This window comes from Amblyomma americanum, chromosome 3 (assembly GCF_052857255.1).
Source record: "Amblyomma americanum isolate KBUSLIRL-KWMA chromosome 3, ASM5285725v1, whole genome shotgun sequence".
Classification (NCBI taxonomy): domain Eukaryota; kingdom Metazoa; phylum Arthropoda; class Arachnida; order Ixodida; family Ixodidae; genus Amblyomma; species Amblyomma americanum.
In genome coordinates, this window is record NC_135499.1 from 196,736,914 (window position 1) to 196,763,157 (window position 26,244).

The following is a 26,244-nucleotide window of genomic DNA, read 5'->3' on the forward strand; positions in this document are numbered from 1 at the left end:
CATGACTGCTTTAGACGCGCAAGTTTCGCCATGCATACGCATGCTAGAGCTTGGGCGACGTTTTCCGTGTTGCTTTTACACTTAAACGGATTCATTCGTGTTAATTCAAAAACCTAATGGGTTCCAACTTCCGCAGGGTGAACGAAGCGCCTTCAGAAACCATAGAGACAGCCCAGTGCATCCAAACGGCGGGGCACTTTACGTTTGATTTTTCTGATTTCCTCTTCTGCAGCGGCTCTAGACTGGCCGTGCTGTTAGCTCGTGCACAAATGCGAACGCGAAGACGCGAGGACAAACACACAGAGACAGGACTGGCGCCAACTATCAGCTCACACGGCCACACAGATTTTGCCGCATCGGCCGCTTCAGCAGGAAAAACTGCGGAAGCACGTGCCCCAATGATTTGCCTATACAGACCCTTCTTTTTCTGTAGGCACCTCCTTAATCCGTAACGATTTTTTTTCTTTTTTACTTACGAAGAGGAATTTTCGCTATCTTTGTCATGAGTATTGGAATTATAAACGTTGCTAGTTCTACGCAGCACATCAATGACACAAATCATATTTTAAATATGACTACCGCTTTTCCTCTCGCAAACTTTGGTGAGAAGACAAAGCTACAGTGCACAAAGCTGCGGGTGGGGCAAGTCTCCCCCAAACTAGGGTGGCTACCCAAACAGCGCCGCCTTTTACCCGGAAGTGGATCACCCACGCTTCCGCCTTCCCGGTTGCTGCAGACGTGCAGTACGTCTTCACTTGGGCAGGCTTGCCGACCTGGTCATCGCCGCTGTACTACTAGCGCAGGTCTCGAATATAGGTCCTACATGGTTTTTGTCATGACTGTGAGGTAGAATACAAATATTCTAATCCTATTCGCTCTGTTTTCCCGCAAAGAATTAGCGTAACATTTCTAACGGATTACCAAGAATTACGGATCGAGTTACTGCACGGTGAGATACGAGTTGTGTCGGGTTGGGCTCTCGAACCCCATAACGTATACGTACGCTCCAGTCGTCAGTGCAGAATCGCAGACGGCTCAAATGCTAGTGATAGCTTGCTTAAATTACGAGCAGATCGAGGTGACAGATTGCGATACTGTTTACTAAGTGCGAAGTGATCGAAGGCACCGAGCAAATGCATATCTCTGCTGGTGTACATCGCGTCGTCTGCCGCAGTCGCTTGCATGCAACCTGGTGCGCGTGATAGCAGTTCTCGCAGCGCTCAATCGAGCCTTATAGACTAGGGCCCCAACCCTGTAACAAGATGGAGTGTCAAACGAAGAAGAAAGACACCATCTGAAGCCATCAAAAACGAATTTGAGAGCTCAATAAATGTTCTTTCCTCCTCCTCGAGAGTGATGACCTCGATCTTCGTCATTTGTGGGAGTGCGGAGATGTAAGAATCGGTGAACTTCTGAGCCGGAGTACGCGGGTTCGAATCCGACCGCGGCGGCAGAGTTTCGATGGAGGCGAAACGCAAAAGGCACCCGTGTGTTCGAAATTATTCCGGAGACCACACCACGGCCTCTTTCTTCCTTCCTTCTTTCACTCCCTTCTTTATCCCTTCCCTTACGGCGCCGTTCGCGTTCCCACCGAGATATGTGAGACAGTTACTGCTCAATTTCCTTTCCTCAAAAAAAAATTTCGGCACAGGGCCAAGGCATTCTGAATATAGGAATGACAAGATTCCGTAGATGTTTGGGCGCGAGCAGCAAGTACCTTCATTTTTTTTTTCGCAGCTCGTCGAAATCCGCGCGTAGCAATGTTGGTAGGACGTGACTTTCGCCATGGTTGACTCTAGCCAAGGAAGAAAAAATTGGAGGAAGCATGACGTCACGCGCTCAGCCTCTGCAAGCCATTCTCCTCTGACGCCACTGCTGACTCTTGGTAGAGTGTACTAGAACTTTACTCTTGGGAAATAGGCCCTCCACGGTTACCAGACTGCCAACCAGCTTGGATTGCGGTGTTTTTTAGTTAGCGTCCGTGCTCCGAAACACAACGAGAGAGCGAGACCGAAACCGAAATACGGCTAAGAGCCTACGGCTGCCTTGTCACGTGGGGGGGCTATTTCCCATGATGCTTTCCATTATATTTTTTTATGACTAAACTTCAAGATTATGACGTCACGTTCACTCCTAGTTTTATTTTTTTTCTCTATGCTACAGCGACGTCCGCCGCTCACGCATCTTTATTATATTTGTACCGACTGTTGCGTCAAAGAAAATCGACAAAAAAAATACACCGGCCTAACCGCACGTTTTGTTCGGATTGAAATTTCGTACAAAGCTTCCATTTGATCGTCAAGTTTGTTTTATACTACGTTTAGGCCAACGTTGACGGCGGCGTACCAAACTCGCAGCAATGGTAGCAATGGTACCCGTGGCGCCATCTCGCACACACCGGAGAAACGAGCCTTCCATCAAGGAGGGTAAGGGGAAGACAAAGAAAAAGACGGCGCAGTTTATTATTTCGCAGCAATGGTACCCGTGGCGCCATCTCGTCCCCACTGGAGAAACAAGCCCACTATCGAAGAGGATAGAGCAAAAAGACAAAGAAAAAAAGAGACTGCGCGGTTGATTTAAAAAGCACCTTCTGGTCTATGTTACCAATGTTGTACTCAGATAACATGTTTGCATGAAATTGCCGCAATTTCAACGAGTTCGGTTTTCTGCTTATCGCAATAAAAGCGTGTAAGTCTTCGTGTCGCGTTGTCTGCTTTCGTCTTTCCCGTCGCCGACGGTAGTTGTGCTCAGTTGGTGATAATAATAATTGTTTTTTTGTGGGGAAACGAAATGGCACAGTATCTGTCTCATATATCGTTGGAAAACCTGAACCGCGCCGTAAGGAAGGGAATAAAGGAGGGATTGAAAGAAGAAAGGAAGAAACAGGTGCCGTAGTGGAGGGGCTCCGGAATAATTTCGACCACCTGGGGATCTTTAAACGTGCGCTGACATCGCACAGCACCACGGGCGCCTTAGCGTTTTTTCCTCCATAAAGACGCGGCCGCCGCGGTCGGGTTCGAACCCGGGAACTCCGGATCAGTAGCCGAGTGCCCTAAACCACTGAGCCACCGCGGCGGGGACTCAGTTGGTGAGCGAATTATCTTTTCTTGGTGCTTTCCGGTACGAAGCAGAGCAAGACATCACCAAAAATGCGGTCATACAGCGATCAAGAGAAGGCCATGACCGTGACTTGGCTGTGCGAGTCCAACTCCCTTCGCTTCGTACGCGAGCAGTTCGAGCTACATTTCATCGCCGACCGCCCCACCGCTCGTGTCTGTATGGTGGCCTGGTGTTTTGTGGCGTAAGCATGCTTAGATTTTTCTTTTTCGGTGCTATTTTCATGCAATAAAGAAAAAAAAAGAGCCGTCGTGGCGGAGTGAAAGCATCCCCGTCTCGAACACCAAAGCCCTTGGTTTCGATTCCCGGCCCAGTTCCCGTTTTTTTTTTTTTTTATTGATTGAGTGTCCGTGTCCTCTGATTTTTACGCAGCCCCGAATATTTCCGACGCGCGGTGCGGGCGGAGTCCAGAGTCGTGTTCATTATACCCCTCTTATAGCTCTCTCTGATATGAATGAATAAATAATATTAGCCCGCGGAGAACGGGCGAACCACACAACGCGCACACCGCTGCCGCGCTCGGCACTGATATTGAATTCGCCAGTTCACACGGTTTTATGCTCCGCTCAATTAGCTTTTGACTGAAGAGGACAATAATATTTCATTGTTGACGATATCGACCTTACATCGGGAATCCTGCGACGGGTCAGGAAGCGAGAAGCATAAAAAACGCTATTTCTCACCTCTAGATCGTATAAGAATACTGGTTAGTAGAGTTTGTAGCGGAAGAAACACAGGCACCAGAATCACCGTATATCATCATGTGAATGTAGACGGATGTTTTACGATGACCGCCATTATTCTCGCGGGACGCTGTCGAGACGAAGACCTACTGAACTAGATACCTGCTCATCTGGCACTGCTCCAGTGCGCACATTCTAGTTCATGCCTTTTGCCGCTAGGAAACGGCAGCTACGGGCGGCTTGGCGCTACAATTAACCTGTTGAGCAAGATGACGTCAGTTATTTTACTTCAAGGATGCAATAGTTTTGTTAATTGTCTACGTTGTGAGTATTCATCATTCATCCATTGCCTAGCAAAGATGCCAGAAAGTCTCAAACCTGGCATGCGCGCCAAACAAAATATTCACCGCTAGGAATTGAAGAAATGTGATATTTGCATTGTTCATTACTAGGTTTCAAAATAATAAGACGGGACAAATGCACAGGAAGGCTGTGAGAGAAGAAAAATCATTTGTCGAAAGCAGACGATGATGATGATCGTGACAGACGAACAGTTCAACTGAGCGTCCTCAACGGCGAAAAAGCTGACGAAAGTTGGCGCACGTAGTCTCATAGGACCCCACCAAATGTGCAGTTCTCTAGTTCCGTAGGTCTTGGTCGAGATGGCTTCCCACGCAGTGCACAGAACTATACGATGAAGTTTGAGGAGAAAGTTTCTGCACATGCGCGTAGCGTGCTTTGATTGAAGGCTTTTAACACTTTTTCCAGTGATGCTGCGCTGGCGTTCTCGGCGTAAAAGGCCCACGCACTGGCTTGGCGGGGGACACCGCCCTTCAACGCTGTTATATGAGTCTTCAACAACGACAAAGCGGTGCGGATGGAGCGAGCCAGAGAAACGACGAACTTAGCTTTCGCCTCAGAGCACGGAACGAAGGAAGCACTTATCGCCCGCCAAGTTTTATCCCTTCTTTTTCCCTAGCTTTAACATCGCTTTTACCACATAAAATACTAGTATATTCTTCACTGTTCCTTTTTTATCCCGCATATGTAAGACTGCAGCGACTCAGAAAACCGAGCCCGACAAGGTCTGCTGCGGCTTTAAGACGCCCGTGGAGTCTGCGCATGGAGTCTGCGCGGGGAAAATGCACAGCTTTCCGAAAAATGACCGGTGCAAAAATGAAGCTTGCGGAAGCTATCTCTTCTCGCGTTGCTCGGTAACAACAACCTGGGTCTCACAAGTGCCACTGGTGGCCCCACCGGCCACTGAAAATGGTGCACCGCTTATAAGCGCTGCGCCAATTCGCCGGTATATAAGAACTCGCCGCGATCTTCGTGTGTGACGCATTTTGCGCAGTTGCATAGTCGGAATTGGAATAGAATCAGACTTGGAGTAGAATGGGGAGGGAAAGACATTGAACTCAGAATTGGAACATGATCAGAATTGGGATATATTGGCGAGTGAAAGAAGCACGCTATCGCATTTCCGCCGCATCAATCTAATTGATCACCCCTAAATGTTTGCCTCGCACTGGTATCGGTAAGGCATTTTCGTCGTGGCCTGCACTCTGTGCTCCAACCCTCTGTCTGTGAGTGTGACTTTGACTGCGCGATTCCTTTCTTGGCCTCTTCTTTTAGTTTTGTTTTTGTTTTTACTGCCCTGCTTTTTCTCTTTAAATTGTTTTTTTTAATAATAATAATAATTGGTTTTTGAGGAAAGGATATGGCGCAGTATCTGTCTCATATATCGTTGGACACCTGAACCGCGCCGTTAGGGAAGGGATAAGGGAGGGAGCGAAAGAAGAAAGGAAGAAATAGGTGCCATAGTGGAGGGCTCCGGAATAATTTCGACCACCTGGGGATCTTTAACGTGCACTGACATCGCACAGCACACGGGCGCCTTAGCGTTCTTCCTCCATAAAAACGCAGCCGCCGCGGTCGGGTTCGAACCTGGGAACTCCGGATCAGTAGTCGAGCGCCCTAACCACTGAGCCATTTAGCTCCTTTTCATTTAGCTTGAATTGGCGTTAAGCCTGGCAAAGCGTTGCTTGTCCGGGCTCCCTCTCTCTTTCTTTTACGTTGTTTTTTATATTTTCTGAGAAGAACAATAACAAAGTATGAAACGCCCTCAAGATTTTCACTAGCACGCACTTAACACGGACCCGCAGTACGCCAAGCGTCCGCGTGTGTACTCTGCATTTTGTATGCAGAAATGGATTCCAGGGCCTGCATTCAAAATGGTGTCCGATTCGAAAACGTCCCTTTCGGCGACACCTAGTTGGCTGAAACGAACGAAGCGGATGCGGCGTCACATTCACGTGCGGCGTTTCGGCCAATCAGATGTCGCCGAAAGGGACGTTTTAAAAAGGGACGCAAATTGAAATACGGGGTCTGGGCTTCCACTTCATATTTCCGCCCACGCTTCCTTCCGCACTATGTATACGTGGTCAAGTGCAGCTTACCTTACATGACCGCGCAGGTAGGAGCGTTTGTTATCCAAGTTATCCAAGTCAGCTTCGAAGGACTGGGCGGTAGAAGAGGAAGAAGCAGCAGACGAAGATGAGATAGATAAATTCGACGATTAGAAGGGCAAAGAGGTCGGCCGGAAAGAAGGATATCTGGCCTCTCTGCACTGGGGAAGGGGAGAAGAAAGAGGGTCATGATGGGTGACGTTGATGGGAAGAGAACATAACAGGACGGACACTTAAGCTGCGCCCTAAGGGTGTGACGCGATCACGTTAATGGGTTGATTGGTCATTCTCTACTTTACATTCATAGATCGTGGAGAGCCCTCATACTACTCCTGGCGCAGCGGTTAAGCGATGCGCCACTTCCCCGACAGCTGGCTGTTTCAAACAGCTACCGCAGGTGCAGCTTGTGAGACACAGGTTGCTCTTCCGGCACGAACCTCTCTCGACCAATCATTAATTTAACTTCCACCTGACACGATGAGGCGTTAGCTCACAATAAGGTGGTTAGGTTGTGATGGTGTCACAAAGTCACATCTAGGGATTTATCTAGAGATTTTTCACTCACGGCGCCGGGGACGACAAAGACAACGACGACGCAGAGTTTTTCGCTAAACGGGACCCTTAACGCTATCGCGCAAAGATATAATCTTGGTAGAATACAGGCAGGAACATAAATGGACAATTGGTGAGACTGCATTTATACAACTCTTGCAACCAGCGTTTCGCGCGGGTATTTGCAAAATTATTTATCCTTCTTTCTTTTCTGATAACCGTATACGTTACAACGCGTATCCCGTGCGCACATTCGAAGCTCTGGGTTTTCGGCGTCCGGAACGCCACCGACCAAAACAACCCGCCATTCGCGGAGCCAAATTTCTCTCCAAGCAGCGCTCTCTGCGGCCTCGTCTCTGTGTGCGCCGCGAAATGTCAGGACGTTCGGCAGTACTGACGAGAACGGTTTTCTCTGTAGGCCCTAAGACGGAAGACGGAAAGACAGATAGTATGAAAGACGACGACAGAAGAAAGAGAGCGACAGCAGGCAGAGTAGCCGGCTGAAGATAAAAAGCACAGGCGCCTGCGAGTGCGGCCTCTCACGATGCCGGCTCAAAGAGGCGGGTTTCTGCGGCCACCAATCGCTCAGCGCGCGCCAGCGAGTCCCCGCCTCGTCGACTCCGCGAGGAAAGGCCATGGGTGCCGGCCGAAAAGAATGACCGAGCCAACGGCATTTTGGAAGTACGCGGCGCTGCGCGAGTGGCGGCTCGACTCGCAGCGATACTTTCAACCCCTGCGTTTTTCATGCCGAGGTTTCCAAAAACGCCAGCGACGCGCGGAAACGGGCTCGCGCCCGTCCTCGTTGTCTTCCTCTATTTCTTCTCCGAGTTTTCAAAGCCTGAACTCACATCCTAGCTATCGCGAACCCGTCCCTATAGCTTCGGAGAATGCGCCGACTACAAACCTTCGGCGCCCGCGAGATCGAGAATACAAGTGGAGAGAGCGCGACTGAAAGGCTGTCTGCGAAGTGAATCTGCCTGAAGTAGAAAATGAGAATTTAAAAAGCCTAGATCAACAATAGGCAGGACTGAACTTGAAAGGGGGAAAAAAATAAGAAGGAAGGCAGAAGGAAAGGAAACCAATGAAAGAAACAGATCGACAAGACGTGCCAAGACCTCCTCTTCAACTCTGTTCGAACGTTCCAAGATCCTGAGAAGTAGACTAAACTATGAAACACGGACCAAGATCAAATACGTGTCTAGGGTTTTCTTTGAAGAATCCAAGCTTCTTTATTTCCCCCCTTTCTTTCTGCACTCTTTACACGCCTCGAGAGCCCGGCTTTCTGTTCGTACATCTGCCGCAGCGTATCTTCTAGTGCCAACGCTTAACACACTCTTCGAGACTGCTGCGGCGCTCGAGGTGGGCTTTACCTTGCCTTGGGCTAAGATGCTTTCGTTCTGAGCGGCCTATCCGGACCGAAGGGGTGATAAAAGTGCCCACAAAGGTGGTGAAGGTTTCGCGTATGTGATTTCTTTTAGGAAAAGCCGACCGCAATCGGGAGAAGAGCTTCTTAGCGAAAGAACGTCGATATATTAATCCCCTCTCTCTCTCTCTCTCTCTCTCTCTCTCTCTCTCTCTCTCTCTCTCTCTCTCTCTCTCTCTCTGTCTGTCCTTTTTTTGCCAAAGCCTGAAAGGCTACCGTGGAAGCGTTTGCCTAACTTTGAGCTGCTAGATGACGTTCTCGAGAAAAGTCGAAGCAAAAGCGACAATGGGAAGAAATAAAGAATCGGTGCCCGTCGGAAACGATGGCTGAACCTCAGTTTTGCAGACAGGGTAGCATTTCTTTACATTTTTTTAGACAGAAGAGAGAAGTCTAAAAGGACAAAGAAGAACATGGCAAGAACTTTCTTAAATACAAAAACGAGGAGTTCAATGCGTCATCAAATAAGAAAAACTAAAAATACTTCCGACAACACGAAATACTAATCCAATGTCGAGGATGGTATAAAAAAGCCTTCTAGGGGCGTGACCGGTCCTGCGTCCTGTACTAACATTTGCAGAGCAGTGATGAAAATCACCTCATCAAGAACATAAAAATGGATAAAAAGGAGCCGTAAAGAAAGCATAGAAAAATTTACAAATCGGTTTACGTAGTAAGGATAGCTACATACAGAGTTAAGAGCAGTTGGTAATGAAAACTTTAGCCTTTGCGGGCCGTAACTTCTTCGATGGACGGATGGAAAACTTTATTAGGCAAGTGAGTTTGGACCCTTTAAGGTCTCAGGGCCACCGCACAGCCCTCACATTACGCACATGTGTCCAGGCCACGTAGGGCCATGGCACTGGCACCCCGGTTCACATAGCGAAGTTGGGTGTCCGCGCCCTCCTCCCATTCCTTCCCATGTTCCGAAGGCGGGCTGTCCGCGCGGGGGAGGATCGGCAGGGCAGCCGAAGAGGATGTGGTCCAGGATGGGGTGCGATTCTCCGCAGAGAGTGCACTCTGCGGAAACGGGGCCGAAGTAGGACAGAAGCTGAGGGGTGGGAAGAGTTCGGTTCTGGAGTCGCCTCCAGAGGATTTCTTGGGAGTGGGATAGGGGGTGGGGGGGGGGGGGGTAGAGTCGATGGGCGAGGCGTGCTTGTTGTGTGAGTTCTGAGAGCGTGTGCGTACGCTCCCTCCAGAAATCCTGGCTGGGGTCGCCATTTGCCCGGCAAATTAGTCCTCGGGCTGTGTTATCAGCGACCTCATTTCCGGGATTGCCAGAGTGAGCCGGCACCCACACGAGCTCAATACGCCTATCGGAATTTAGAGTGCACATTCTCAATACCTGCCACGCGGGGAGATGGACGCGTCCGCGGGCGAAGTTAAGAATGGCTGTTTTGGAATCTCTAACTATGTAATTAAGCCGCATTGGTTTGGGCTATGGCTATATGCTATAGCAGCTTCCTCTGCTCCTTCTGGGGTACAGGAGGTGTCTATGAATTGGGTGAGCTGGGGGGGGGGGGGGGGGGGGGGGGCTGCTGGATGGTAAGCTACAGCTACCGAACTGTCTGGACCACACGCGGCGTCCACCCAGCGCACATCCTCTGAAGTGCCATATTCTTTATGGAGAGCTTTGGCTCGCTACTCGGCGGGATTGATGGTATTCTGGGTGGACTTTCTTTGTAGGTGTTTGATGATAAAGGCGGCGTGCATGGCACGAGGAAGAGAGATTAAGAGCGTGTGCGGGTATGCGAATTTCCAGAGAGTCCAATATATGCCGCCCTTTTTTCGTGCCAGCCAGACGAAGGTACTGTCGATGTGCCTCTGTAAGTTCTTGTATAGTGTTGTGCATTCCTAATTTTAAGAGCCTCTCCGTGCCAGTGCTCTTTGGTAGGTTGAGTGCTACTTTGGTAGCCATGCGGATTAGAGCATTGATTTTATCTTTATCCGCACAGGAGAGGTTCAGGTAAGGAGCGGCGTAGGGAATGCGAGTAAGCACAAAGGTACACAGCACCTTTAGATTATCTACTTCGTCTAGACCGGCTCGTGAGTGTGAAACCCTTCTAAGAAGACGGTGACGAAGTGGACTGTTTTAGTGCTTTTAGGGTGAGGTTGTTTTCCCTCGTGTCCTGTAAATGCAGGCCAAGAATGCGGATTGTAGGTGTTGGCGGTATGGGAGTGCCATGCAGACAAACCGCGATGGGGGCGGTAGGGACGCGCCGCGGCCGAATTATGAGGGGTGCTGACTTTGGGGGCATTCAAGGCCAATGCTTGCCGCGTGGGTAGCGATAGCTGTAGCTGCTCCCTGAAGGGTCGATTCTATGTCGCCATCCTATCCGTATGTGGTCCAGAATGTTTTATCATCCGCCTAAAGTGTCTGTCCCAAGTGCGGGATGCGGCTTAGAGCTTTCGCCAGGGGAATGAGGGTGAGGTTGAAGAGGAAGGGTGATAAATACCCCTTGCGGAGTGCCGGTGTTACCAAGAGGGGGTCTGTATATCATCTGTATGCAAGGAAGCGGTGCGGCCTTTCAGGAAGGCCCGGATATAGTTATAGGTCTTAGGCCTTAACTGCATGCAGCTCTTTTATACCCTGCAGTATGGCGCTGTGCGTAACTCTGTCAAGTGCTTTGGTGAGGTCTACTGTCAGGATTGCTCTGGTGTGTTGTAACATGTCATTGAGGATAGCGTGTGAAATCTGCAGCAATGCTGAAAGCTGGGCTCGAAATCCTACCATGCTATGGAGATAAAGTCCATGGGATTCCATATGTTGCGTGAGACGGTTGAGGATGACATGCTCAAACAGTTTGCCCAGGCACGAAGTCAGCTATATGGGACGGAGATTTTGGGCATCAATGGGCTTATTGGGTTTAGGAATGAAAATTATTTTCCCGTGCTTTCATTCAGCAGGTAGCTCCCCCATTTCCCAGCACTCACTGGAGTACTCTGCGAGAGGGGAAATAGAACGGTCATTTAGATTTCTGAGAATGACATTTGGGATTTGGTCCTCACCAGGGGCTGAGTTCCGGAGCTTAATGAGGGCTGCAATGACTTTAACATCCATAAGAGGGGCTTCGAGGGAGGGTTGATCGGAGCCTATATATAGTCGAGATATGATGCTGCTTGGCCCACAGTGGTACAAGTTAACTAATTACGTGCGTCTAGAAGTAGTAGTAGTAGTAAAGACTTTTATTCGACCATAATTTATAGGCCGAGCATGTCGACCGCCTGGGCGACCAGAAGCCGCTGTTCTTCTTCCCCTTCAGCGCCAAGCCAGTCGAGCCAGGCGGTGATGGATAGAAAGGGTGGGGGGAAGGAACCCGACTGCTGAGCAGCCGGGCAATAGAAGAGGCAATGGGCCAGGTCCGCATAGATGCAGGGGCAGTTGGGACAGGAAGGGTCCGATCGATAGCGATAGAGGAAGAGGCGGGACGGGGTGATAACTGCATTCATCTGAATGTGCCGAAGAAGGCGAGACTCCGGCACCGTGAGTGATGGATGAGGGGGAGGGTAAAGGCGTTTGTCATCCAAAACACAACCTGCTTCATCTGACCCCGATACCCACAACAGCAGCACACAGTAAATATTAGCGGCATAAAATTGTCCTTTGGCATCGAGACTCTGGTGCACAGGAAGAAAATCGCATGCATATCTTTTGTTCCGTAAACTGTACTACTTTTTCACTCCGGGACTCCGTTCTACCCCCCCCCCCCCCCTCCATCGCACCGTCTCAACTCCATGAGCATTATATCTGACTACAAGGCTAATCTAACGCATTTAGCAAATCGTTTCTGCCTGTTGCCATAGAAGACTGAATTTATTACCTGACTGCACTGAATTTATTACCTGACTGCATTGTTATCAAACGCGATCCATGCAAGTTCTGGCAATTGCTGAAAATTTAATGCGTTACTTTCGTTTATCGTTCGGTGCTTGTCCGCACCTGTCTAAAGGGTTTGTATACTTTATTTTGTATCCGGCCTGACTACAACTGAGATACTGATTGTGGCCAGTTATGTTATTCCGATGTTCTGCTCTCCTTTACGCAATACCAATCTCAGAGGCATTTACAATAAATGATGATATAATGAAGGTGGCCTTTGAAGGTTGCGCTCCGCGAATCAATGTACCCGGGATCGAACCCGACCGCGACGGCCGCGTTTCGATGAAGGTGAAACGCAAAAGCGCCCGTGTGCTGTGAGGTGTCAGTGCACGTTAAAGATCCCCAGGTGGTCAAAATTATTCCGGAACCTTCCATACGGCACCTCTTTCTTCCAGCCGCCGCGCTGGCCGAGTGCTTATGGCGCTCGGCTGCTGGCCCGAAAGACGCGGGTTCGATCCCGACCGCGGCGGTCGAATTTTGATGAAGGCGAAATTCTAGAGGCCCGTGTACTGTGCGATGTCAGTGCACGTTAAAGAACCCCAGGTGGTCGAAATTTCCGGAGCCCTTCACTACGGCGTCTCTCATAGCCTGAGTCGCTTTGGGACGTTAAACCCCCTAAACCAAGCCTAAAACAAACCTCTTTCTTCTCTTAGTCTTTCCTTTATCCCTTCCCTTATGGCGCGGTTCAGGCGTCCACCGATATGTGAGACGAGCAAATTTTCAATTTTCAGCCTGTTTTTATTACCTTCCCTGGTATAATAAAACATTTTGGTTATGTTCAAATGTTATTTCAATGTGCTTAATGACATTTATTTCTAATGTTACTGCAATGTTATATATAAACGTTAAAATAACCTTCACCGAACATTAATAAATGTCCAAACAACATAAATGTAATTCTCGAAAATGGTGAAGCATCCCTGCACAAACATGCAGGCCCAGCAGTTGTTCTGGGACACAACTTACAACGCTTTGCTTTGCAAGAACCAGCAATGAGGGCGACACTTCAGTTCCACTATACAGCACAACATACAGCTCGTATTCACTCATATCATGGAGTCAAGCTTATATATACCCATTACTAAGAGATGTCTCATGAGTGATAGTGACGAATGGGTAATAACCAATGTTTTCTGACAATACAATTGGGCTGTGCACGCAATCTGCGGTGAGTACTATCTAAGAGATGTGGTTGCAAAGTACTGCTAGTTGAAAAACATCTCTATTGCAAAAGCAGTGGGAAAGGTTCTGGAAATCAGTGTTCCAAATATATTTGTAATGTTGTATAGTCATGACTTCAACATTATAAGAACGTTTCGAAGGCTGTATTAACAATGTTTCTTTAGAGTGTTGAAATGGCGTTTTCTATGTAACACACAATGCTATATGTTAATATTTAACGTTAATGTAATATTACAGTGGGACGTGCAATATTACTGCAACTTAGATAATATTTTTAGAACTATATATATATTGTTGCGGGAAAGAATATATTTACAGCTATGTACACCAGCGAAGGAACAGCTACGAGCGGCACTCAGAACACAGTCAGAACTTCGTTGTCGTCTTCGTCCACCCGTTCACTCGCTCAGTCTCGTCGTCGTCTTCCCGCCTCAGAGAGAGAGAGAGAGAGAGAAAGAGTGTGTGTGTGTGTGTGTGTGTGTGTGCGTGCGTGCGTGCGTCCGTGCGTGCGTGCGTGCGTGCGTGCGTGCGCGTGCGCGTGTGTGTGTGTGTGTGTGTGTGTGTGTGTGTGTGTGTGTGTGTGTGTGTGTGTGTGTGTGTGTGTGTGTGTGTGTGTGTGTGTGTGTGTGTGTGTGTGTGTGTGTGTGTGTGTGTGTGTGTGTGTGTGTGTGTTCGGTGCTACCTGGGAATTCTTTTTGGGGAACGGTGCTGGGGCGGGGATGTGATTAGAGGGAACATTACAATGTCACGTTGCGCCGGACGGGCTTTCTGGTGGAATACGATATGCTGACCGGAAATGCAGAATTATCGCCCAGACTTCCTGCACGTGCCGAGCCGTTCACTGTATACACACAGCGGCTGGTCGAAGCGCCGTGATGTAAATTATGAAACCACAAGCGACACCATATAGCTCGAGATGGCGTAAATCTCAAAGCCGTGAACTTTTTCGGGGGTGGCCCGGGCCAAATATTTGGGAATGACCCGGGTCAGATCTGGAGGTCGCCGTCGTGTTGGGCACGGTATGATTGGACGTCGATTTTGGTCCAAATCGGCCACGGTCAAATTTCGGGGGTGCCTGGGCCAAATTTGGGGGTCGCCATCGTGTCGGGCATGCCCGAGAGAGAGAGAGAGAGAACTTTATTTGCCACAGGTGTCGGAAATTAGGGAAGGTGTATCCTGTGTGGGGTGACGTCCTGGGCCCATGAAATCAGTGCAATAAGCTCAGTGGTCTTTTTGGCTGCGTGAGGAGTTGGTCCCAGCTTTCCGCAGAGGGAGCTGGCAGGAGGGCCAGCGGGGCGGGTCATTTTCACATCCCCAGAGGATGTGCGCCTGAGTGGCGCGTTCTCCGTGGTTGCAATTTGGGCATGCGGGGCCATATTCCCCGTTGGTGATTAGTGACCGCCTGGAATGGCTGAGAATTGAGCGCGTCTGCAATCTGCGGATCAGGGTGGCTATCGGTCTGTCGAGGTCGGAGTGGAGAGACGGGAAACGGCATCTCGTCTCTTCATGGAAGTTGGTGATGTCGGCAAAAGTCTGGGGGTTTCGGCGAGTTCGTTTGAATCCGTAAGGCTGGCCACCCGGATTGTTAATGCTTGGACAAGTCGGTTGGTCCCAATTCGTTTCCGGAGTTGCCCGCGTAGGCGGGTACCCAGATTAGTTTAATTTTGTGGTCTTAATTGAGTGCAGCCGCACAGGATGTGTGTGGCAGGAAGGCAGATGCAGCCTGCCCAGTAATTTAGGATTGCTCGTTCTGAGTCACCGAGGTCTGTGCGCGTACGGCGGTCAGCGATGGCCAGCGCTATATCGCTCTCTTCCGATGCGGTGGGGGAGGGGGCGCGCACCGTGGCGGTGGACCAGTTATGGTTGGGCATCGATTTTGGTCCAAATTATCCAAGGGGAAACTTCGGGGGTCGCCCGGGCCATATTTGGAGGTCGCCATCAATTTGTACTCAATTTGTACACCTATGTGTTTTTTTAAACCCAGAATGGTTTTGGTTATTAAGAAACGAAATTGCACAGTATCTGTCCCACATCTCGGCGGACACATGAGCTGCACCGTAAGGAAGGGGAGGAGGAAGAGGTGCCGTAGTAGAGGGCTCCGGAATAATTTCGACCACCTGGGAATCTTCAACATGCACTGACATCGCACAACACATGGACAGAAAAAAGGTTAGTACTGCGCGAATTAGACACGACAGGAGAACAGGAACAAACAGGGCAACACAGGCGCAGACTTCCAACTGTTTATTCGAGACCGAAAGGCAAACGCTATTAAGGGATGAACCTTAGCGCACAACCATCATTGTCATTCACACATGTCCTGATTAAAATCTAGACCACATTGATCAAATTGTTACGTTGCAGCAGGGCCGATAAACCACCAGAGAGTACTCAGTCAGCATGTCCCCAGACACTCCATGTCAATAAAATGAAAAAAAAAATGAAAAAAAGTAAAGAACCTCGACAATCAATTAACTTGAGTAAAGAGGGTGAAAAATACGCTAAATGACAATGCAGGTGATCCAACAGAAAAGAGTAAAAACTATGAAAACGAGACAAAACCATGGTGTGACATATAGAAAAACCGGCATGAGAGCATGGAAACAACAAAGAACACGTGTAAAGGTGTTCTTGACATGGAGTGTCTGGGGACATGCTGACTGAGTACTCTGTGGTGGTTTATCGGCCCTGCTACAACGTAACAATTTGATAAATGTGGTCTCGAATAAACGGTTGGAAGTCTGTGCCTGTGTTGGCGTGTTTGTTGCTGTTCTCCTGTCATGTCTGATTCGCGCAGTACTAATTTTTTTTTTCTGCAATGAACCAACTAGCCCGCAAGAACGTTCTACTTCAACACATAGACGCTTTTTGCATTCAACTGCAACGTGGCTGGTGTCGAACCCGGAGACCCTGCCTCAGTAGCCAAGCGTCCCAACGACTGAGCCACCGCGGCGAGTATGCGAGAAATGTTAGCATCATTAGCAAAATCGTGCAATTTCAGAGAAACCAATGAATATACAGGCGTGAAGTTTTCATCCTGCCGCGGTAAATCAGTACGCACGTAATACAAAACGCTAGTCTTCAGAGTGTAAAAGAGCACTAGCTAGTGGAATTGCGGTATAACGCTAAGGTCACCTTAAAACCGTATTTTCGAAAGAAATTTCGTGCACCGTTCTTCACAAATGCCAGACAGCCTACCCAGACTTGAAAGGGAATGGTCCTGTGAGCAGCGGTAGCATTCTCAACTCTTACTATATTCAACACGTGCAGGTAGCATGAACTGGGTCATGTTACTTGTTCCTGTACATCGTGCTAAAGCACCAGAGAATACAGGCGCTGACTGAAGGCAGCATAGTAGTAGCATAACATACTGAACGGTATACGCACCTGTGGAAGCGTCAGAAGCCAACAGTTCAGCTGTGCGATTCCTGTGAGGAATAACCCTGCTGTGCAGTTTCTATTCCTCAAAGAGAACTGGAATCACTTCATAAAAGTGCACCGACCTCTAGCCCCACGGAAAGCCTTCCAGAAAGAAAACTTAAAATGACCACTGCTCTTGTCAATGCTGGACTGGAACCTGCAAATCAGATTTTCCTCCATCTTGAGCTTGCTCATAGCACAGTGGTGGAACTGCCTACTGGCTTCTTGTAGCAGCTCTTAACGCGACAGCGTTAAGGAGCTTGTGTCGCAGAAAAGCCGGTGTCGTCGGCGTCTTTGGCCGTGAGCGAAAAATGGCGCATCTCGGTGGACACCTGAACCGCGCCGTAAGGAAATGGATTTTAACGCGACAGCGTGAATGATTAATTGATCAATTTTTTTCTTTCCTTACGGCGCGCGATCCGGGTGTCCAGCAAGAAATGTGAGACAGACGTCATTTCCTTTCCTTAAAAGTAATTGTTCATATCATTTTCCTTCCCTTACGGCCCGGTTCGGGTATCCGCCGAGATATGCGAGACAGGCGTCCTTTCCTTACATTGTCCAACTGGCCACGCGTCGCACCGAACCGGCGATGGCGTTCCGTGTGCCCCTCGGCAACGCTTCGACAGGCTGTCGCGTCTCACTCTTGAAGACAAGCTAATGTCCTCCAATTTTTGTACAGAAGAAATCGCAGTTTATAGCAGCACTTTCATGTGTCGTAGCAGGAAAAATGCCATTTTGTAGCAGAAAAAAGTTTCGTAGCAAAATTTCATGTCCCAAAACAGTTTCTTCCCGTCAAGCAGGTTTGTTTTATTTCTGGAATAGGCATTTGCTCAGGTGTTTACAACAACCACAGCCATGCAAAAACAAGCTTCAATCTCAAATGCAATTTAAAGTGCTATTCTTTCCTTAAAAAGCCCCAAAAATAAGCAAACGGGAGGTTTTGCCAAAAGCACAGCCGTTTTTATTCAGAAGGTTGACATAAAATATTCAACACAGCTATAAAAAAATGATACCGTTCTCAAAACTGAGAGGTTCAGGTACCATTTCTTCTTTTTTCTTGACTCCAGCTTAGTGCTGCTGCTTTTCCTGTCCATTCTTCAGAAGGGCTTGTCCAAAACGTATGCACAATTTTTAGACGCTTTTTGTGAAAAGCAGCTCAGCACTGATCATATTCCTGGCCAGTCTGATCTCTTCCTGTGCTTTCTCCATTCTGGCCTCTTTTCTGAGTGTGCTTGTCCTGTACATCACAGTCTTCTTTCACTCGTTTTACACGGGTCTCTTCTGCTGCATCCGCCTCCGACCGTTGCAGCTGACGCTTCGATTCTTTCACCGCTCTGATTAGTCCTTGCGTCATAGGAATGGCAGCTGGATTTCGGCCGAAACGCTGGGAATATGTCATTACAGACCGAAGCCCATTTACAGTTTGTGTTGAAAGGGACGATCGGCCTCTCAGCACTTGCCCATTATCTCTAAAGCTCGTCTCCAAATGTGCATTGCCATGCGACATACAGACGTGCTTTTAAGAGTATCGCCAACAAGGGATATTTTCAAGCCCCTTCCTCGTGCTTGAGGTCGAAAATTTTTTGCCAGAAGTCTTTCCGATTTTGTCCGGCTAATCTCTTTTGTGGCACAGAGACTAAACTCATCCATCAGGGCAGAGACTTCGTGTGCTGCGATGACCTGTGGCAGTTCCTTGGTCAAGCTCCTCAGGTACATAGTATGACATTTCTTCGTTGATGTGGCTTGGATGTATGCATATGAGGTTCCTTTAAGACATTTTCCAACAACAGCCTTGAAAGAAAGAAGGTAGCCAGCTGTTTTTATTTAAAAACTCAATGTAGCAATTCGGAACTGCCGCTTTTCAGCTGGAGTCGATTAAACAATGCAGCTTCAGTGTCTGCACCAATTTGTTTTCCCTCCAGTTTGCTGAATGCTGAACATCAACAGACTTCAACTCTGCACCAAACTTATCATACACTTCCGCACGTAGAAAGCGACTAAGCACTTTCTTGACTAATACCCACCACACGGCATTCCTCGAAGGCATTTCCAGCAAAGGCACCTTTTTCCAGCAAAGGAGCGAAAGCTTATAAGAGCAGCGACGCAGCTACACGGTGCAGCCCAAAGGTGAAACAGTCATTCAGGCTTAGCACCCGCTGCTGTGCTCGAGGCAGCTGAAGTGTGTTTTAAAATTAAAGTGGGGTATCTGTTCATTCGTTGAGCTCAGAAATTTTTTTTTAATTCTGATAGCTTCCTTAAAAGTACTGCAAGAGCAACTCTCATCATCAGCAGCAGGTATTGTGTTGCCTTGGCCAGCCAACAGGGGCACATGGTGTTGCTGAAACACTTCCACTGTCTTGAAATCTGTGCATAAATATAAACACCCGCACCAAAAGCAAAGCCACACACACCTTTCGTATTTTAACAAAAATATTTTCAAACATTGTTGGGTGCATCTATTTTTTCTATTGCTTTTACTTTTGGTGGTTGGTTGGCACTGCGATCTAAGTTCTCTAAGGCCGCACCTTTGGTCTCCAAAGGTCTCCAACGAGCACCTTTGCCTCCAAGGCCCTTAGCGGCAACGGCGCAACATTTGTGCCGTGTAGCTGCACACCTTACGCCTTTGGATATAAGGACCTGATTCTTAAAGGCCTTTGCGGTGCCCGTGTGACAAGGGTTTTTATAAGCCTTCTATTTTGCAAAAAAGAATAAGCACGTTAAACAACTCCAGGCGGTTAAATTCCGACGGCACCTCAAGCTCTTTTTTCCCTCCCTCCTCCATCAACCCTTTTACCGCGCTTCTCCTGACATCAGCACACTAGCCAGCTACAGCAAATTAGAAGCTGGCGGTTTGCATCAGTAGCTCCCACTGCAGTCACACAGACATTTTCTGCACAATATGTTAGTCATAAGTTTTGTTACCTTTCAGCTTTCATAAAGACATCGAAGACGAGAACTGTCATTCCACACACAGGGACCGCGCTGACACCGGTCACTTTGTTCACCTTCAGTTGCAAAGCAGCGATGGCGACGGCAATGTGGCCACCGACAGAAGTGTTGCTGGCAGATATGAAAATTGACTTTCGGGAAAAGGACATGGCGCAGTATCTGTCTCGCATATCAGCGGACACCTGAACCACGCCATAAGGGAAGGGATAAAGGAGGGATTGAAAGGAGGAAGGGGTGTCATAATGGAGGGCTCCGGAATAATTTCGACCACCTGGGGATCTTAAATGTGCACCAACATCACACAGCGCACCTCCATCGAAACGCAGCCGCCGTGGTCAGGTTCGAACCCGGGAACTCCGGATCAGTAGCCGAGCGCCCTAACAACTGACCACCGCGGCGGGTCTTGCCGGCAGATATCAGTTTTGGTTTTGCGACAATGAGTTTCGGTTTCGTTCTCAGCAGAGTTATTCAGCGAAGTTTCTGCGCAAACGTGACGCAAAAGTAGACAAAAAATCCATTGTGCAGCAGGATTTCCAATTTGGCGCAACAGTTCCACCACTGATAGCATTATTTCGAATCGCCAACTTCAGAGCGTCGTAGCCCACATCGGAGCCCACTCATCGCAGTACTAAGATTTTTGCTCCACCTAAGTGCGCGCAGCCAAGGTATGCACAATTTTCTGACGACATAGCTGCACGAAAAAAAAAAAAAAGGCTACAAGGAGTCTCCATGGCCAGGGTAGGTATGCCCCCAGCGTTCTCCTGGAAGCTCCTGTAAAATCCTCTCCCCCTCGGCGTGGCATCAGCTGCACCTACAGAAGAGGATCACTCTATGCTATCTTATTGCGACCACACTTTGCCTGTCACTGCTGTAAATTAATTTGAGTTTAGTTGGGAGCTCTGCAGTGCGAATGCCAAACTGCTACAGTGAAAATATGGCATGCAAGCACTTCTGCATCAAAAAGAAGTGAGGGCACCAGAAAGCACAAGCTGATTACCAGGTTCTTTTTTATTTGCCATGGCACCTCGGTTTACAAGGGGCATTTCACTCACCCTTTGAATTATGTGCCCGATTGAAATAGCACGTCCTATACAGTATAAAAAAATTTTTAATTTCAAGTTACTCTTTGTAAACCTAAAGGTAGCCTGCAAGGAGTTCAGAACGGGAGAGACATCTTTGCAAGGAAAACAAATTTCAAACCCCGCCAAAAAGAAATTTACAGGTAGTATTTGCTTTGCAGTGTATGTACAATGGTCCTCCTTGGAGACATTTGTTTTCCTTACAAAGACGCACCACGACATCTAAAGAGCATCAAGACGCCAGAAATTAAAAGAAAAATATGCACTGCACACTCTCCCAGAGACGCATAGGGGCCAACAGCTAGACAGGAAAATGACGCAACAAAAATAACAAGCATTTTTCTTTTCGTCTTAAGCTGTAACATGCACAGTCTTCTGGCAGAGAAAAATAATTTAAGGCATAAAGCCAACCACAGATATTAATTAGTTGACACTACCTGTCAGCTGCTGCTCACCCAACCAATACAACAGGTGCTCAAAACAGGAATTATCACACCTTGGTGAACTTGATTCGAGAGCTGAGCAAGCAAACGCCTGCACCTTACACATCCCATCAGTGACCCCGAAGTTCAATTGCAATAAGACCTATAAAGGAGGAGTTTGTTGAGCTCAATTTGCACAACTGGCCACGAGTTTAGTGGTCCGACAGAAAAAAATCCTTCCACTAACGCACCCTTAACAAGTCGTCGTCACCAGCTTAAAAACGGCAGCCACCAGTAACAAGCCCTATTCAGCAGCACCCAGTGCTCCAGGCTTCAAGTTCACCAAGCTGTGCCCAACAATGCACTGGATGAACACACACACACACGCACACACACACACCACCCCTGAAACAAGGTTCATGGGGCAACAGAGAGGTTGAAACCACAGCAGGATACACTAGACGCGTAGTGCACTGTACGTTGTATGCCATCAGAGTTGGCTACAGGAGGCCTGGAGAGGCAAGAGCAGGAATGCTACCAAAAAACAACACTAAGGACTGCCAGGCTCCACCTCCTGCACACAATTGCACCCTGGTTTCAATGATCCATCAAGGCGAGAGAGAAACCTTTTTTTTTTCTTTTGCGGACAGCGTATATCACAAGGCGGTGTTTCGATCCACTTGAAGATGGACGTTTGGGAAGCTTTAACATGGTGATCCTCACATGAAGACAAACCTCCTGCAATCTGCAATTACAATGCTCTGCCCAGACTGGTTAATTCCCCTGCCAGGGAAAAAATGAGAGGTCATTTGAGCAATTTCACAGTCAGCACCTAGCGCACATGGCCAGTCCACAAGGGTGCCCCGAGAATGTTGCTGGCACTGAAAGAAAAACTCGGATAACATGCTTTTACCTATACTTTGAGAATATGGCAATCAAAACACTCTCCAAGCTCTTTTCTATAATTTTCAACATGAAAACTCTTCCAAGACACTAGCTTCCTGAACGAGACCAGTCCACCTGTGCCAAGAACCTAATAGGGCACCTCGGGAATTCCACAACAGTGCATGAAACGACTGCCTTTCTAAAAAAAAAAAAAAAAACTCCGAAAGCTACAAACGAGAAATATTACATAAACAAACACATCAACCACTGAAGCAAATAGCTATTGCATTTTACGTAAACGTCAAAGCACCCAAGAACAAAATAGAATTCAGCGCCAAATAATACTATTTATACCAACCATCAAAAATTGTAAAAATGCTCAATACAACGAGAGAGCGACTGATTTTTTAATCGCTCATTTCACAACACACAAACAGGCAAGAAAAAATTGACAAAAAGCTTCTGGGTTTTCAGCAGGCTCAAAACAGAGCATTACTGCAACAGCAGTCACTTGGGTCAAAAGTTGTACATTTGCCCTACTCGTACAAAGTTTTCACCAATTATGACACAACCAACCTGTGTCCTCACATGGCTTTACAATTTGTTAAACATACACGAAGCCTACTTATAAACACCTAATGTTTTGCTAAAAAAAGTCCGTGCGATAGCAAAACACGATCGTGATCAAAGGGTGCACAGCGACCCCATTGCAATCATGCCAAGAATTAAACCTGAAAGGCTTTTTCTGGCAACATTAGTGTGGCTAATGAATGCTGTGAGCAGAATTGCATCAATATTTACACGAAAAGGTTCATGCCACAGTAAGCCAGCTCAAGGCATACTCCAATCTTAGACATGAACCATTTTGCTTACACTGCTTTGGGAGCTGCTCACAAAACCCAGATGCTTCAGCACAATTGTCACTGGGAACAAAAAAAAAAAAAAAATGGAAGCAGCTTCACCTACAACTGGGCGCTTAAAAAAAAAAAAGCAGCACAGCAGCAAGCAGCAGTTCCACGGCTCCAACTCCACATGCTTGCAGATTGGCACTTCACGCTCACCAGCTGTGTCCAGCAATTTTCACCGCTACCCCCGCACAGCAGCAGTGTCGCCTTGGTCTTTTTCCACTGGACACAAATTTTGTCCTCTTCTGTTTTCATCCAACTTCAAGGGCACTATGGGAGGCTTCCCGGAGAACTTAAGGCACCTGGATGAACAACTGATCTTCTGCAGTGCTCTAATTTTTGTGTCCTCTCCTCCTCCTGCAACTCTGGCCATTGTGCTTAATTAGTCCAGAGGTCTTCCTCATTCTGCAGGCAAGTGGCGAAGTCCACTTTCACTGCGTAGCAGCCTTTGATCGCTTTGTTGCATGATGTCTCTGATATTTGGCTTTAGTGAGGCGTCATTTTCGTCGTCTTTGCCGGCCCATTTTCACACAAGTTCGCTTGCGGCACTTCACAATATGAATGGGCAGTAATTACACACTAGCTTCTCTCTCCTCCCATCAGGAAGCTGTTGAGGTATTACGACTGACAGAGAAACCACCATCCGTTAAAAGTAAAAAAAAAAATTCACCACATAAAGATTCAAAATAATTCTGCCTACGAGCACTACACTAATCTGCATTCTCTTCTACAGTTTGAGACAGTCCTTTGCAATTTTTGTCTTTTTTCCTACTTTTGCTCTCGCTTGCCAAGACGCAGCTAGCACAGTGCGCAGAGTGTGGCTACAGGACACGACACAGCACCTCTGCAGAGGACAAGATACCTGGCACGGTAACACATGCTCATTAAGAATTCACACACAAAGACAACGAAAGAGGAAAATAAAGGAAGGAGGGTGACGGGGGGAGCAAAGCATGCAATTCCTCAGTGCTTGGTCCATTTCTCTCCATGATAGCACCAGGCATGAGCGACAAAGACAAAAAGAAACAGAAGGAAGGCAGCAACTTATGTAAAAAAAATACAGTAGGGACAAATACGGACACGGCCACAGAAGAGGATGTGGAGGGGAAGGGAGGACAATACAAACAGCTACAACCACCTCTCTACAGTCTAACATGACAGGAGGTGTCTGCACGAGAAAGGGAGACTGACACTGACAGGAGAGTGGCGGCAAAAAGCATGGGCGTGTCAAAGCGCCAGCAGTCAACGGTGGCCTACAAGGGTGCGTTAAGTGTGCAGAACCAGAGGGCGCCACTGCTGATCCACACCTCTATGCAGACTGTTTGAGACATAGCCTTCGTTCGCTCACTCTCCTCCGGCGCACCAGTTGCACACACTGCCACTTGGCTGCTGCCAGCCGCGCTTGTTGGAGGTGCGGCCCCTTCTCTCCACTCTTGTCCCAGTGGCAGCAGCTCTTCTTCCCGCCCCAGCCGTGGCAGTCACGGGAGGCTCCGAGCCTGGCCATCAGAACTTGAAGCCATCCGTTGGGATGGAGGCATTTGGGTCAAATTGGTAGCCCTGGTCAGAGGTCTGCGGCATCAGGGAAGGATCCTCGTCCACCTGCAGAGGAACAGTGATGGTGGGGAAGCAGTGCACAATGTCAGTGCAACAAAACATCCTTATTTTATTTATTTATTTATTTATTTACAGGATACTGCCGGCCTCAGTTTGAGGCCTTAGGCAGGAGTGGGCATATCAATAATACATCAGGAAAACGAACATAGAGAAAAACATTGCAAGAATTTAAGTGAGAAGAAGAGACGAAATCCAGCAATAATAATAGTAATGAAAAGTAAAGCGCGACAAAAACAACAAGGCGCGTACACAGCAGCATGACACAACCACGCATGCTCAGTCACTTGAGCAAGAAACGAAATGTACAAACAATGAAAACAATCATGCATATGAAGCACTCAAGGCATTGCGCACAACGACACGATGGTAATTCTATTTTGCTTCAATACTGTTAAGCATGCCGCAGAATGACTGGACCGTCGGGCATTCCACTGTACTCGAGGTGAGCGCATTCCACTCACGTACTGTCCGTGGAAAAAACGAGTTTTTAAACACGTTAGTCCTGCAAGAAAATTCTTTAATTTTTTTCGAATGATTAGATCGTGTTGGGCGCTTAGAAACTAAATTAATGTACACATCCTTATCTATTCCCAGCGTATCATGATATGCTTCACATTCTACATGCATGCCATGCCTTCCTGCTGAAAGTACAAAGAACACCATAACTACTGTAAAGCTGAGGGGCAGGCTACCAATGAAAGATGTACAAGGCTTGTACAACACGGGTGCCCCAGGACAAATACACGCCTAATTCAAGGCTGAGACAGAAACCTCAGCTGGCCTGCTTAATGTATGATTATTACATGGCCCATGCAATAAACATGGTGGCCCAGTAAGCTAGCGTCGTACAGAACACATTTCTAGCAGAGCTATTCCTTACAACAGATACCAGTTGATTTGCTATTCTGCAAATTGTAGCAACACTGTCCGAAATTAAAGATCTGGCCTAAAAATTTGTCTTGCTCTCTCGCAGGTAAAACCCAAATCCGCCCGATACAAAAAGTTTCGCTCCCTACAAAACCTAGTAGGTGCAGACCAGTGCCAGCAGTGAAACAATACATATTGGTCCATTTTTTCACTCTATGAATGCAACATGGACCACAAACCAGTTCTCATTAAAGCTGTTCTCACCTGGCACATACATTTTGAAGCAATGCTCATTATTACCATTACCAAATGGTAACTGAACACTTCACAGAAATCTCAAACAAAAAATAAATGGCTGTGGTTTAGCTCTGGTTAAACCTGCAGTGACACGATAGCTACAGCTGGCCGAGTGGAACTCGCGCAGTTGAATTGCAAAGTCAGTCTTTCGTCAGTCCGTTTCGCTGGGCGTTCCTACTTCATCTTCGTCCCTGGACGTGGATTCACCACCCCAGTGTGTGTGTGTGTGTGTGAGTGTGTGTGGGGGGGTGAGTGCACCACGTGACTAACCCCGTGACTAGCCACGGCGCTGCCACTGAGCTCAAGGGGTGCCATGCCGAAGGCTCGAAATGCTAGCGTAATGTAGCTATCGCTACAAAACTAACAAATGGCTGTGCGTGCTGTCCCTAGGCGGAACCGATTACTTCAAAGGCTGCTGGCACATCAAAAAATGCCATTTCAGGGGTCATAAGCAAAGCCCTGCAGTTGGCCGAAAACAAGAAAACTGCGCTGAAATTGCTGCAG

The 26,244-nt window shown here is 47.9% G+C and overlaps 1 protein-coding gene across 1 annotated transcript in view; it reads right to left on the minus strand.

The window, feature by feature from the left end:
• Positions 1–20,660: 20,660 nt before the first annotated feature.
• The window catches only part of Kap-alpha3 (karyopherin alpha3), a 40,884-nt gene continuing 35,300 nt past the window's right edge, over positions 20,661–26,244 (minus strand). Inside the window, exon 11 of the mRNA XM_077659512.1 lies at positions 20,661–24,561. Coding sequence (XP_077515638.1) covers positions 24,466–24,561 — 96 coding nt within the window. The 3' untranslated portion in view covers positions 20,661–24,465. The remainder of the gene's footprint in view (positions 24,562–26,244) is intronic.